The sequence below is a fragment of the Oncorhynchus keta genome, chromosome 16 (genome assembly GCF_023373465.1).
Source record: "Oncorhynchus keta strain PuntledgeMale-10-30-2019 chromosome 16, Oket_V2, whole genome shotgun sequence".
Classification (NCBI taxonomy): domain Eukaryota; kingdom Metazoa; phylum Chordata; class Actinopteri; order Salmoniformes; family Salmonidae; genus Oncorhynchus; species Oncorhynchus keta.
Window position 1 is genome coordinate 13,385,459 of NC_068436.1, and position 15,000 is coordinate 13,400,458.

The window sequence follows — 15,000 nt, forward strand, 5'->3', positions numbered from 1 at the left end:
TTCTCAATCAGGGCTGTTGTCTGCCCTCAAGGGGAAGGTGTTGCATAGATTGTGTTCTCACAGCAGAATGGTAGAATGGTGACACCCTCATTATTTTAGACAATAGCTATAGGATATACCCTGTAAGGGGCAAGTCTTACTCAGCAGCTAACCACTCTCTTCTCTCCCCAGTTGCACTTTGCTGTCCTTTGTGATGGAGATGCTGAAGAACTCTGTGGCTATGCAAGAGCAGGTCCTGGCCTGCAAGGGCTTCCTGGTCATCGGTTACACCCTGGAGAAGGTGAGAGACGTGATACACACACACCCTCGCCAGAGACACATTCACACTCTGCAGTCTTCCTCTCGTCCATTCTAATTGCTGTTCTGTGCTGAAATTGGAAGGTGGATAATATGATTTCCCAGCACTCTGTCCATTACATCAGAGAGGAGCAGATAGTGAGCTGTCTGTCCTTCAGCCTCAGTGCTGTGCCCCTCCAATTCCATACTGCATTTGTCTGTTCTGAGACCAGTGCTAAACGCCCCTACATCTGGTAGCTTGTTGATTGTGTCTGCATGTGTGTGGTCAGGTATATAGTTACTTAAATGTCTATTTACATCTATGGCCTCGACTTGCTTAGCTGCATTTAGAGGTCACAGCTGACAGTGGGCTTGTTAGACACAGAGTTAACCTTGATTCACCTTTCTTTGGGTGTCCTCTGCTCCCTCCCTTCCTCCTCCCTCCTCTGTAGTCTTCAAGGTGCATGTTACTCGGTCCGTGCTGGACATCGTGCTGGCTTTCGCCCGTTACCTCAGCAACCTGCAGAACGGCGTCCTGCTGCTCAAGCAGCTGTGTGACCACATCCTGTTCAACCCTGCCATCTGGATCCATGCCCCTGCCAAGGTAAGAGAGGAGAGGTACTGGCACAGGGCGGCGGGTGACGCATGCACGGTGACACACAGTCATGGCGACACACAGTCAAGGACACAGTTGTGCAAGCACATGAAGGCACACACACATGCACGGGCACATGTGACGTGTAGACAGGCAAACACACACGCCCACCTCTGTCCATCCCACCATCATCCTTTCATACTCTGTTCCTTGTATCTCTCCTCCAGTACATCAGAGCGACAGCCCACCATTCAGTAGATTAGGTTATTGGATTTGATTTCTGCCTCACCTCATGCTGGGTTTTTCACGTCAAATCAAATCACATGCGCCGAATGTAGACCTTACAGTGAAATGCTTACTTACAAGCCCTTAACCAACAAAGCAGTTTTAAGAAAAATAAGTTATAGTTAGTAAAAAAAGATAAAAAAAAATACATATATAATAATAATAATATATGAAGTAACAAATCATTCAAGAGCTGTAGTAAAATATCAATAGCGAGGCTATATACAGGGGGTACCGGTACAGAGTCAATGTGTGGGGGCATCGGTTAGTCGACTGTATGTGTTCTTACGTGTGTGTGTGTGCATTCACCCCCAGGTGCAGTTGGTGTTGTACACCTACCTGTCCACTGAGTTCATCAGCACGGTGACCATCTACAACGCCATCCGCAGGGTGGGCACGGTCCTGCAGGTCATGCACACGCTCAAGTACTACTACTGGGTCGTCAACCCCCAGGACCGCAGCGGAGTCACGCCCAAGGGCCTCATTAAGAGAACACACACATGCCTCCCTACACACACACCGCACTCTTTCATATTTCCATTAACACACACTTTTCTACACACACTGATACAGACTGATACCTCTCCACCCCAGACCGTAGTGTAGTGTTGCCATGGAAGTTGAACATCCAGTCCTTGTGTCCCCTGCAGAATGTGCTTTCCTGTCCTTCTTGTACCTCTGTTGTCTGCTAAATCTAGAATAAACATGTTGTATTGTCTACCTACAGCTGTGCACTCTGCATCGCGTCCCTAAATAACATCCTTTTGAAAACAGACCTTCTCTAATGACTTTGTCCCTGCGTGTCTGCGTGTGTCTGTCTGTGTGTCTGTCTGTGTGTCTGTCGTTGTGTGTCTGTGTTGTGTGTCTGTGTAGACGGTCCGAGACCCAATCAGAAGGAGATCCACTCTCTCAGAGCCTTTCTGCTGCTGTTTGTGAAACAACTCATAATGAAGGTTAGTGTGTATATAATGAGAATCTTGTATGATATTAAAATAATGTATATATATTTCGCTTTTTGCACCTAATGTTAATCTCCAATAACTATGATCGGTGAAAAGTTAGATTTATATTTGCACTCTCTATTTTCAGGATTACGGAGTGAAGGAAGATGAGCTTCAGAGTATTCTCAACTACCTGCTCACCATGCATGAGGTTACAACTAAAGATCATTCAAAATATCATGTCCTATACAGTGCACTACTTTTATACAATAGATACTTTATTGTTAAAACGAGTATGCATCTGCACCATGCAGTATCCACTCTCCAGGAATTCCTGTTCGTTCTTACTCAATGCTCCTTTACAGTTTTCAGGTATAAAACTGCCCACTAGGTGGCACTCTAAGCCAACAGCTCTGGCCTCCCAGACCCTCTCTCCTCTCTGCTATAGATAGACAGACCAATCACACTGTGCCGGGGAACCGACCAGGCTCTTTTGAACCATTGCCCAGTTTCACCAAGCCCTCGCTCACAGAAGCCTCTGTGTTTACACTGCAGTGATGCATAGAGAAATGATGGTGCTGTAAAACAAGCAGGAATGATCCCTGCAGGAACGAGGGGGATTAACTGCTCTCCTTCAGGAGCTCTGCAGTCTTCTGTGGATTGTTCATTCATCAGATAATTCCCTTGTTTCCATGTATTATTCATTCCATCAACATTCGTTATCAATGACGAATGATCTGTTTCCGTAGACCATTACTAATCAAGATGGAAACGGTGCACTGGTTTGATCTTTGATGTTGTGTGTCACCAATTAATCAATAATTAGTGCGAAAATAAACAGTATTAATTATTGCACTTACATGGTCAATGCCTGTGTTTGTGGGTACTCTGCATCCATGTGGGTGTCTGTAGAGTAGGGTGTGTTTTGGTGTCTGCTTCATGATGATACATGGCGTAACAGCACACCCACTAGCCACACACTATTCATCTCTCGTTGGGTTGCATGACTCCACAGTGAAAGGCGATGCTAATTGCGAGCCCATTAGCACGCGCACACACACTATTTATCATATTGCTAATAATGCTAACAACAGGGCCTCCTCCTTGGTCTGATTCATTCAATTCAGTACAACTGTATTTATTTTCCCAGGACGACAATCTAATGGATGTGCTTCAGCTGCTGGTGGCTCTGATGTCGGAGCATCACGGCTCCATGGTGCAGGCCTTTGATCAGCGCAACGGAGTACGGTGAGCTTCAGGAATAGAATGACCCGCTGCCCATCACAGAGCTCCAATGGGAGTGCCCGTTCCAGTCGTTTGACTTCTATGACGGTACTGTAACTATAACGTCATCTCCGTGGCAACGGGTGGCGCACACTCCACCACAGGCCCTGCGGCCTCTGAGAACAAGATCGCTGTGATGTGAGCCTACTTTGTGTTTGCCGTCGAAATGGTACCGTGTTACATTTGTAGTGCCGGAGACGGTACCCTATTTCCTGTATAATAGTGCACTACTTTTAACCAGAGGCTATAAAGGGACTAGGCTGCCATTTCAGATGTGCCCTTATGGTTCTGTTTGTTTCATGAAGCCAAAATGAAGCCAGATGACACCGAGGCCAATACAGATGGTTTACTGGCTTCATTTGATCCTTTATCTGCAGGACTATTGACATTCGGCGATGACGGCGCACAAGATTTATGTAGCTTATTTAGTCACCCTGTTTGCATTCTCTGTCACAGGGGGTTAAATGTAGTGTGTCAATGTCTGGGCTGGTGTCTGATATAGGCCCACTTTAAAGGCTTCTGGAAATCTTTGTCTGACGCGCATTTTGGGTGCCTTGTCATTTTACTGGCCACTCATAAAGGCTCCAACCTCCTCTATTTTACTACCCAAGTAGATGTCCTGTATAGTAGGTTCACAAAGCAGATATAATCTGTCATGAAGTGATTCTGTAAATGTTTGGTTCTGATACACTCTTTTAGGTTTTATAATTTGAGAAACTGTTAAATTTGCTTAAATATGTTAAATTAGTTATTTGTGTGTTTTTCTTTGTTTCTGTACAGGGCCATTTACAAGCTGCTGGCTTCCAACAGTGAAGGAATCAGAGTTCAGGCACTCAAAGTCTTGGGCTACTTCCTCAAACACTTGCCCGCTAAGTAAGAACAACTAATATGTTGCTGTCACTTACCTTGTACTCTTGTCTGTAGGATATTATTAAGAATTGTCCGCACGTTTGGTCGCATAAAAGCACTTAATTCTGCCGTGGACATTAAATGTATATTTGTTCCAGATTAAAGGACTCAGTTAGACTCAGTCATTGATGTAATTATTCCTATTCTATAGTCATTTACCTTCAGGCAGCCAAAAGTGTTTTCAATTCAAAATGGCCTCTCCTCAGTTATATAATCCCATCATGGAGATGAGTATCGACAGAGAAAAGGGTCTCATTCAGGTGGAGGTCCATATCTAATCCTCGTTCAGCCTGGTAGTAAAATGAATAGCTGCTATTAAAGCCCCTTCTATTTCTCTCTCTTTGGAGAGTAAATTGCCTCTAGTTGTGTAGAAGTGTTTTAGATAACAAATTAGCCACTCATAAGCCTCCTTTGGTTCAGCGACCAATTAAGATGTCAGAGTCGAAAGACAACAACCCAGGATGAAATACAGTGCAGGTCTCATTGAGGCTCTATTTCCAACTCTACTGATTCCTTTTTGATCTCCCAAACGTTTGATCAGTGGTAGTACATATTCCTCAGCCACATCCCTAGCCTCATCTCCAGCATCATACTCATCCCCTTCCTCAACCCTAGCCTCATCCTCAGTCCCAGTGCCCCCCAAAAAAAAACACTTTTTGTTGTTACGTGAACACAGTCCAGCTTTCAACTTTCTCTTGAAAGTTGGAATAGTAGAATTTCACAAGGTGCAATTTCTAAATTGGGTAGTGCATCATCAGTTTTCCTTGTCATGTCGTTCCCTGGCATACCTTAGAGAGCTATTTATAACTTGGCAGAAATGTCCAGATCAACTAGCCCATGTCAGCTACCATTTTTTAGCTAGGTGTTTTAGCCCATAGATGTTGTTGTAATGTCTTGAGTCACAGACATATCACATGAAAACACATTGGACATGCTTTAAAACTGCAACATTTGCTCTGCACCCCATTAAAAAAAAAGTCAAATTGCAGGAAATGCTCTTTAAATTTGCAACATTTTCTCTCCGCCAACAGAGGTGACCAAACAGTTTGTCATAAACAGTGCTTGTGCCCTTAGAAATCGACATGGGCATGCGTGCGTGTGTAGAGGATGTTCCCTAATGCTGGAAGGGGGACCTGAGAGAAAAAGTCTTAGACTCTTTGCTGTCTGACTAATACCATCTTTATCATCCCAGAATATGTACAGATGCGTGATACTCAGAGATGAAAGCTCTGAGGGATACTTGTCTTTGAAGGGTCCTGACAGGCCTCTGCAGGGTTGCTTTTTTTCATGTCTTTCAACTGTGTTCAAATGTGTTCTGATGCACTGGTAAACTTACACAAGCGGCGGTTCACAAACATTCATAGTCCGTGACTCACCCTATGGCTTCGGGAATTTTCCTTGTCTGTCCTCAACCAGTCCTTGACCGACAGCCCAAAATGGAATATGTACTGCCCAACATTTTGGAAACATTGCTTGCTATACCATACAATGGTGCCAATAATGCTTTTGTTAATTTATAGTTAACTGTCTAGTTAAAATGTTTGCATGTAATTAAGTGCAACACGATACACTGTGGATATAGTGATCAGTGCGCTGGTACCAAATGTCAATGGATACTCACTGACCGTTTGACCTTTGACCTTTGTTCCAGGAGGAAGTCAGAGGTCATGCTGGGTCACGGGCTCTTCTCCCTGCTCAACGAGCGACTGCTGCTCCACTCCAACCAGTTCAGCATGACAACCTACAACGTGCTCTTCGAGGTCAGTTAGTCCCTCCCTCGTCTCTTCCTTGCCGTGTATGTGTAGGAGAGTCTATAAGAAAATGTAGTAGTTGACATACGAAGCTATTTTCTCTTTGCCTCCCCCATAAATCCGAATACTAACTGCCCTCCATTTTGTATTTGCATTGGCTGATGATTTCCATCACTGTATTAGTTCAGTTATACATGCACTGATTACACATTAATTAATTCTGAGAACACATTATTTAGATTAGAAGTGTGTTTTCTGAGTGATTTAACACTTTTATAGTTTGTTTGATTAAGTTGTATAGAAGGTGTAGTTAAACTCTAGTTTTCCTGTGGCCTGCGTCAGCTCTAGCTATTCTCCTTCTGTCTGGACCTGAATAGCATATCCCTTCTGAAAACATTGCAGTCCGTTTTGAATCATGATGTTCTATCATTACCCATTGGTAATAACTCAAATGATGGTCATTTGTGTTAATGTATCTATGTTATAATGGCATACCAAGACTTTTGATGGACATTAATGCACACTATATTAAACTCCACAGGAATCATTGTATCTGACCTTGTAAATATATTTTGGGATTGACAGGAGACACTGGGGGAATTTCATGTATTCCTCTGATGTTACTGTGAGATATTGCCGTCTATTCGATTCGGCACTGATTCTTGTTACCTATTTCTTCTGTAAAGACTTGAACACATACGAACATATGTGGATTTCTGTATGGCCCAATGTACCTCTTCCCTGGTGCTGTTAGTATGAGCTATAGATGCAGAAAGTATTTATGTAAATCTCATTTCTCCCTTTTCTGTGCAGATCCTGGTTGAACTGAATACTGTGACTGTGGAATTGCAATGTGGAACTCATGTACTTCTTGGTGCTGTTACTATGAGCTATAGATTCACATAAAAGTATTTATGTCTCTCCTCTATTTCTCCCTTTTATTTTCTCCCCTCGTCTCTACTTTCTCCCTCTCCTTCTCCGTAGATCCTGACCGAGCAGATCTGCACTCAAGTGATCCATAAACAGCATCCGGACCCCGACTCCAATGTGAAGATTGTCAACCCGCGTGAGTCACCCCTCGGCAACCCACCACTAAATAAATCCCCTTTACCTACCGCTGCTTGACCAGACCTAGAGAGCCTCCTCTCCCTTACGGCCGCTGCCACTGTTATATACTGGCCAACAAATGTGGAGCATAAATTGAGGCTACAAAACTATACTACTCAAACGGTATGTGATCATATACGATTAGGCTAATAGTGGTCGTGTTGGGCTATAAGAGGTCGTGTTGGGCTGGTACATTTTAAGTCCATCGTTGTTTTGAAAAAATAATCAAGACGAGTAGCTATTGAGAGAAAAAAAAGCTACGTAATGAAATTATATTGTGATAGTACATTTAAAAAAAATAATGTTTCACAGCAAATTAAAGTTGTGAAATATCAGTTTTATTCCGTTGATGTTCACACAACAGCTGAAGTGGAACTGAATAAAATGAGTGCATCGTTAAACACCTCATGAAATCAACACCAGGCCCTGCGGCATTATATAATGTTAATACTTTTGAAACTCAACTGTCATTTTTCAAAAGTAGGTATTTGATCCCATCCGGGAAATGATGCAACAAGCTAACATGGCAACTTAATATTTCATTAAGTTGATACACTATTGCATTATGTGGTGTTTTTAATAAGAGTTTAGAGGAACAGGAATGTATAGTTCAAAATGTATCGCACAGACAAATGTACTGTTTTTCTGGGCAATTAGAAACATTTAATATGGTTTGAATTATGGTCCTGTCTTCTGCAAAGGGTTTCTCATTTGATGTTTATCTTTTTAATATTCTTATAATGTACACATACAGTCCTTTAAAGTAATACTCCCAGAGATGTAGCTGTTTCCCTTTACTACCAGTGGCATATTTTTCTATACATGCCTCATTAAGAGGGACAACGTTCATGCTTAGTTTCTGTTTGATGCAACGTAACAAGCCCATAGCAACCTCATTGCTTTGATCAATGTACTTGTCTCAACCTGTCCTCGTCTAGTATTTTCAGACCATTACTTACCTCTAATTTCACATGCCAGCTCTCAAAACCTTTTCATATGTGGGAGAATCTACTTCCCCAGCTGTGGCGGAGAGGGGGAAAAGAACTGAGTCAGGCTGAAATCACAACCGAGGTTTACTTGAACCCTGCTCTAATCGTACAATTTAGCCTCATTTGTGTGTGTGTGTGTGTGTGGTTACACATCTCATAGTCACACATTGAGTAGCATAGGCCCTTTATTGTGGTAAAGGCATCCAGTCGTGTGCAGCGTAAACTACATGGAGACAGTCCTATGTGCTTTTTGCATGTGAACTGAACACACTTTATGGGAGTTCTGAGCCATGGGAGCACCATGGAGTCTGTTTCTCCTTTACTGTAGCTGCCTGCGTTCTCTTCTTGATGTTATCTGCTCTGAAGCCTCAAAATGGGCCTGATTGCAGTCTTTAGTAATGTCAGAGCGAATCAAACAAACTAAGGAAGTACCGTTTCCCTTAAATTAACTCCATGGAAAGAACCCAAGACCAAATGGGGGGGAAGACCCCATACTCACATCCCTCCATCCCCCAGTAACATGCAGAGGTCATTTTCTGGCAGTGGGAGTTCAGTGATTCATAATTTGATTGACTAAGGCGTATAGAAACAACAAACGTCTGGGCTGCGAGGGGTCCTTGTTGGTTACCGTCGGTTACCACCAAGGTCCAAGACGACAAAGTGAAATCATACCCCCCCCTTCCTGACTCAAGCTAAATGGACACTGACATAGTCTATATAATTCATCTAAACAGCCAGTCTCTTTAGGTTAACCAAAGAAAGGGTTCCAGGAAGCCTGCATAGGACTTTGGCAGGCGTGGTACACAAACAAACACACACACACATCTCTGAGTTGAAACAATATCAAACTTTGTTTGATTGTTTCCACCACATAGATGTTGAGGTGTCTGCTGACAGTCAAATCAAGATGGCTTGTGACACAATGATTCACACATGTTGAGATGAATTGTCTGATTGTGTTGTTGAATTGTGGTCTGACTCTTACTCCCTCTGCAATTGATTTGTTTTCTTGGAAAGTGTGTTCATTTGAGAAATACGTTATATTTTTGCTATTTAGGATACACAATTTGAATCACTCATAGGGAGTAAAATGGTATTATTCAGTATCAATATTAAGATATTTAAAATGTTTTAAAATCAGTATTGTAGCATGTCACAATTTTCATACTACTTTCAAAACGATCAGAATTTATTTAAATGTATTAATTTATTTAAATGAATTCTCAGATTCTGTCTCTTGCTTAATCACGTCTTATTTGGTGCATCAGTATTAAAAACTCCTTATTTGAATGAAGATATTATACTATGACAGACAACAGTCTGTTCTCTGCATTCCTCTGCTGACCGTCTGTTCTGTACGACCCGAGTCAGTAACCCTGCAGGGAAAGTAGTGCGCCTGTGTACTAAACCGTGTCAGACACCGTAACGGGGCATTAACAGAACGTGTTTTCCTGTGTTTTGACAGAGGTCCTGAAGGTGATCGCTGCCCTGCTGAAGAACTCTCCCCTCTCCCCAGAGAGCATGGAGGTGCGCAGGGTCTTCCTGTCAGACATGATCAAACTGTTCAATAACAGCAAAGATAACCGGAGGTAAGGAACGTCTCAGCCCTGAAGTGTACTACCAAGTACACCACATTCTAGCACACTACATAGTACACTACGACAGGGTCTTCCTGTCAGACATGATCATGATCTGTTCAATAACAGCATATATAACAGGAGTTAAGGAACGACTCAGCCCCGGAGTGGACTGCTCTGCAATAGACTACCACTAAACAAGACCTGGGTTCAAATAGAATTTGAAATCATTCAAATACTTTCAGGGTTTGCTTGAGCCCCCCTCGAGTGCCAGGTGGGAGGAGCTTTGCAGTTTTGCGACTATTCCATTGGTTCAGTTGCGCCAGGCAACCTCTATCAAGCGCAATCAATCCACTCTAGGGAGTATTTGAAAGGAAACAAATACTATTTGAACCCAGGTCGGCACCAATATCACTTCAGTACAGCCCTCTGGTTGAGTTCAGGACGTTTTCCTGGCATACATCCCCTGTCCGATTACATCTCCCAGTTCCTCATGCTGGCGCCGTGCTGGGGCTTTACTGCAGTGAGGCCAACAAGCTTTGTCCTTCATATGCTCAGAGTACAGGATGTTTTGAAGATGTGTGATATTGTGTATCTGTACACTACATGAGTGTGCTGTGTATGTAGAATTGTTTTTCAAATGTTTGTGTGTATGCACGCATATACAGTGCTTAGTCTTCGGAGCGCTCATATCTTTGTGTGTGTTTTGTGTGTGTTTATCAGGAGCCTGCTGCAGTGCTCGGTGTGGCAGGATTGGATGCTCTCTCTGTGCTTCATCAACCCCAAGAGCAGCGAGGAGCAAAGGTCACTGAGATGGTGTACGCCATCTTCCGCATCCTGCTCTACCACGCCATCAAGTACGAGTGGGGCGGCTGGCGCGTGTGGGTGGACACCCTGTCCATCACCCACTCCAAGGTCAGAGAGCTCATTAACCCCATCAGACGGTCAACCAAACTCTGTCTCACGGAGAGCACCAGGGCTTCTGGATAGGTTTCTATACGTCTCTGTGGATTGTCGACTCTTTCTCTTGCTCTTCCAATCTATTTGTTCTCTCTCTCCTCTTTTTAGCTACGTCCTTTTCTCTTTTTCATTATTTTGTGAACACACACTCTCCCCGCTCTCATTCACTCTCCTCTTACTTTCTCTCTCTTTCTTTAGCTTTAGCTGAAATTAGACTCCACTCACCTCGCTGCCCTTTCTCCTACCTCAGCGTCTCCAGGGCGCTCAGCCGTCAAGATCTATCTCAACTCTCTATCCAGCCAGTCAGGGGCTTCCATGTTTTAAGTTTCATCCTGACATAATAACAGTCTCAGAGGAAATGTCCAAAGATCCCCCTATCCTCAATGACCCACTCATAGATTAATAGTGACTGACTAACAGAAGTGCCTCTCTCTGTGCCCGTCAGATCGAGCCTGGTGGAAATCTTGTGCTGATTATGATGTGAAAACGGCAGTGTGCTGGCTTAATGGAATCAGTTATTTTTCCTCTTCCATCCCTTCTAGTAATTTATTTATGTATTGAGTTTCCCACTCTTTAGTTAAACATAAACTGCCGGCTCTTCTTATTTCAGAAACTCAATTTAAAAAAAAAAGGCTGTTTAAAAATGAATTGTTGATATTGGATTACGGAGCCAGGTTCCAAGGCAGTGAAGTAATTTGGTCGGTGTCGGATTGTGGTGTGGGTGGTTTATAAAGCTTGGCAGATTGAAGGTTGGTTGAGGGATACTAGGCTATTTTTGTGTTGAGGTGGATGTCTATGGAGTTCTGAGGATGTAGTGATGGATAAAGGCCACTAGGGGGCACAGTTACACCATTTGGCTCTGTCTCTCTTCTCAGGACTGAAGTTGGTTGGCTTGGTTGCACAGTATTTGCGAGACCAAAACTCTCGACCTCAACATTTACGTACCTCAACCCTGTCCGTGTGTACCCAACCTAAAGGTTGTATGCGAAAAAATAACTGTGTATCCATTATCATATCTGACTGAAGGATTTCTCATATCATTGGTAAGGACAGTGCTGAGTTAATATGTAGTTGTGGAGACGTGGAAAAAAACAAACAAAGACTGCTACAAAATGACATCACCGCCAATTCTGGCTGGACTGTTCCAAATGATTCTGCTGCCGTTTCTGCATTTTTGCCTTGGGACTTTAAGTCTCTTATAGAGACAGGCATTTTTCAGTCATTTCCTTTTGTGATGTCATTTTTGTACTAAAGCTGTTCATAGACAAATGATAAGGACTATTTCACTTTAGAGTTTTACACAAGCTTAAACATCAAATCACGATTATTGCTTTCTACACTGTAGACTAACAATAAATACACAGCATTTATTCATGAGACCTTTAAAAATGTTCTTTTTCCATGAAAGCACACCATGAATGATTCTTCACATATTTATTGATATATTGTATATTAAAGAATAGTTACCCTTTTTAAATGAGCTGGGAGCGGATGCGAAGACACATGTTAAAAGTCATAGGCTTGTCCAATTGACATCAGTCCTGTGCAGTAGAAAATAAACCCAAAGTGAGTGTTTATTTGTAAATAACACCTTGTGTGTTTAGGGTTGTGTGTTGCCCCGAGCGTATTGCTGTAGCACGTTGCACATGGCCACAATCACACGCTGCTCTGTAGTTTCACTTTACGACACTGCCATACCAGCCACTGTGTAAAAATGTGTGCGACTGAGTAGTGGAATTGATCATTCTCTTCAGTACTGGACAGATGGTAATTGCCCTTTCCCATAATTGCACAAGATTAATGCTCTTGCTGCATAGCTCTGTTTACAGTGCCCATGCACTAATCTAAAAACAGCAGCACACACACACACACACACACACACACACACACACACACACACACACACACACACACACACACACACACACACACACACACACACACACACACACACACACACACACACACACACACACACACACACACACACAGAGGGACCCATGCAGTCTTTGAATTGAGTAGGTGCGGCGGGCACTAGCCATCCAGATACATGCATTTGCTATAAAAAAAAAAGCTGGAGAAACTCAATTGCAATTTTATTGTCCGGTTTGATAGATTTCCTGCCACCTCTGTAGCACCAGAGCTGTTTGTCACTGTTGCTCTCTCCTCCCACGGCTGCTGTGTGTGTGTGTGTGTGTCTCTCCCTACGTGTCTGCTGTGTGTGTGGTGTTCTAGAAAGTATTCTGAACACATTGAATATTCATCCTTAGCTGCTCTCCAATCTACAAACACACACATTGTCTCCTCTTTTGCTCTGAGGTTTCTAGAAAGCCTATTCTGAACACATTGAATATTCATCCTTAGCTGCACCTCAAAAATCAGAGAAACAAGGCCTCATCAATTTAACCAGCCCACCGGGAGCATCCTGATAAATACAGACACGCGTTCAGAAGTATCTACATACTGTAGACACACACCTTCTGCTATGCATCTAAGCCTCTATTCATTTCATGTTTTATTTGCAGTTTGGAACACATTGTGTATATTACGAAATTGAAAAGAAGTGCCTCTGTTTCTTATGTGAATTTTTATGAAAATTGCATAAATTAATTTATACGTTTCCCACAAAAATAACATTGTGTTTTTAAGTCATATGATTTTTTATTACATGAACACTGACTCCTCTATCACTGATTTATTAAATCTTACAGTGGGGTTAAAAAGTATTTAGTCAGCCACCATTGTGCAAGTTCTCCCACTTAAAAAATGAGAAACCTGTAATTTTCATCATAGGTACACTTTTCAACTATGACAGACAAAAGTGGGGAAAAAATCCAGAAAATCACATTGTAGGATTTGTTAGTATTTACAAATTAGTGGTGGAAAATAAGTTTTGGTCAATAACAAAAGTTTATCTCAATACTTTGTTATATACCCTTTGTTCAATGACAGAGGTCATTGTTGGCAAGACAGGCCTTCATCTTTTTTATCAGAACTTGCACAGTTGGTGGCTGACTAAATACTTTTTTGCCCCACTGTACATTATTACAGTGAAATCACCTCTGCCTAATGTAGTCTTCCTGCTCTTTTCAAATCTATAATTCTGGTTAAATAAGGTGATATTAGACATTCACTTCTAGCCTCTTTTTTTAATCATAATGACCAAACCTGTACATGTCAGTGGTGGAGACCGGGTTTTCATCATCATCAGTATTTACAGTAGTGGTGGAGAAGACCGGGTTTTCATCCCGCATCAGTATTTACAGTAGTGGTGGAGAAGACCGGGTTTTCATCCCGCATCAGTATTTACAGTAGTGGTGGAGAAGACCGGGTTTTCATCCCGCATCAGTATTTACAGTAGTGGTGGAGAAGACCGGGTTTTCATCCCGCATCAGTATTTACAGTAGTGGTGGAGAAGACCGGGTTTTCATCCTGCATCAGTATTTACAGTAGTGGTGGAGAAGACCGGGTTTTCATCCCGCATCAGTATTTACAGTAGTGGTGGAGAAGACCGGGTTTCATCCCGCATCAGTATTTACAGTAGTGGTGGAGAAGACCGGGTTTTCATCCTGCATCAGTATTTACAGTAGTGGTGGAGAAGACCGGGTTTTCATCCCGCATCAGTATTTACAGTAGTGGTGGAGAAGACCGGTTTTCATCCCGCATCAGTATTTACAGTAGTGGTGGAGAAGACCGGGTTTTCATCCCGCATCAGTATTTACAGTAGTGGTGGAGAAGACCGGGTTTTCATCCTGCATCAGTATTTACAGTAGTGGTGGAGAAGACCGGGTTTTCATCCCGCATCAGTATTTACAGTAGTGGTGGAGAAGACCGGGTTTTCATCCCGCATCAGTATTTACAGTAGTGGTGGAGAAGACCGGGTTTTCATCCCGCATCAGTATTTACAGTAGTGGTGGAGAAGACCGGGTTTCATCCCGCATCAGTATTTACAGTAGTGGTGGAGAAGACCGGGTTTTCATCCCGCATCAGTATTTACAGTAGTGGTGGAGAAGACCGGGTTTTCATCCCGCATCAGTATTTACAGTAGTGGTGGAGAAGACCGGGTTTTCATCCCGCATCAGTATTTACAGTAGTGGTGGAGAAGACCGGGTTTTCATCCCGCATCAGTATTTACAGTAGTGGTGGAGAAGACCGGGTTTTCATCCTGCATCAGTATTTACAGTAGTGGTGGAGAAGACCGGGTTTTCATCCCGCATCAGTATTTACAGTAGTGGTGGAGAAGACCGGGTTTTCATCCTGCATCAGTATTTACAGTAGTGGTGGAGAAGACCGGGTTTTCATCCTGCATCAGTATTTACAGTAGTG

At 42.8% G+C, this 15,000-nt stretch overlaps 1 protein-coding gene across 1 annotated transcript in view; it reads left to right on the forward strand.

Moving 5' to 3' along the window:
* The window catches only part of LOC118395562 (lipopolysaccharide-responsive and beige-like anchor protein), a 405,339-nt gene that overhangs the window by 89,187 nt on the left and 301,152 nt on the right, over positions 1-15,000 (forward strand). The window contains 6 exon segments of the mRNA XM_052464349.1: positions 4,162-4,254; positions 5,942-6,050; positions 7,026-7,107; positions 9,603-9,726; positions 10,438-10,511; positions 10,514-10,629. Coding sequence (XP_052320309.1) covers positions 4,162-4,254; positions 5,942-6,050; positions 7,026-7,107; positions 9,603-9,726; positions 10,438-10,511; positions 10,514-10,629 — 598 coding nt within the window.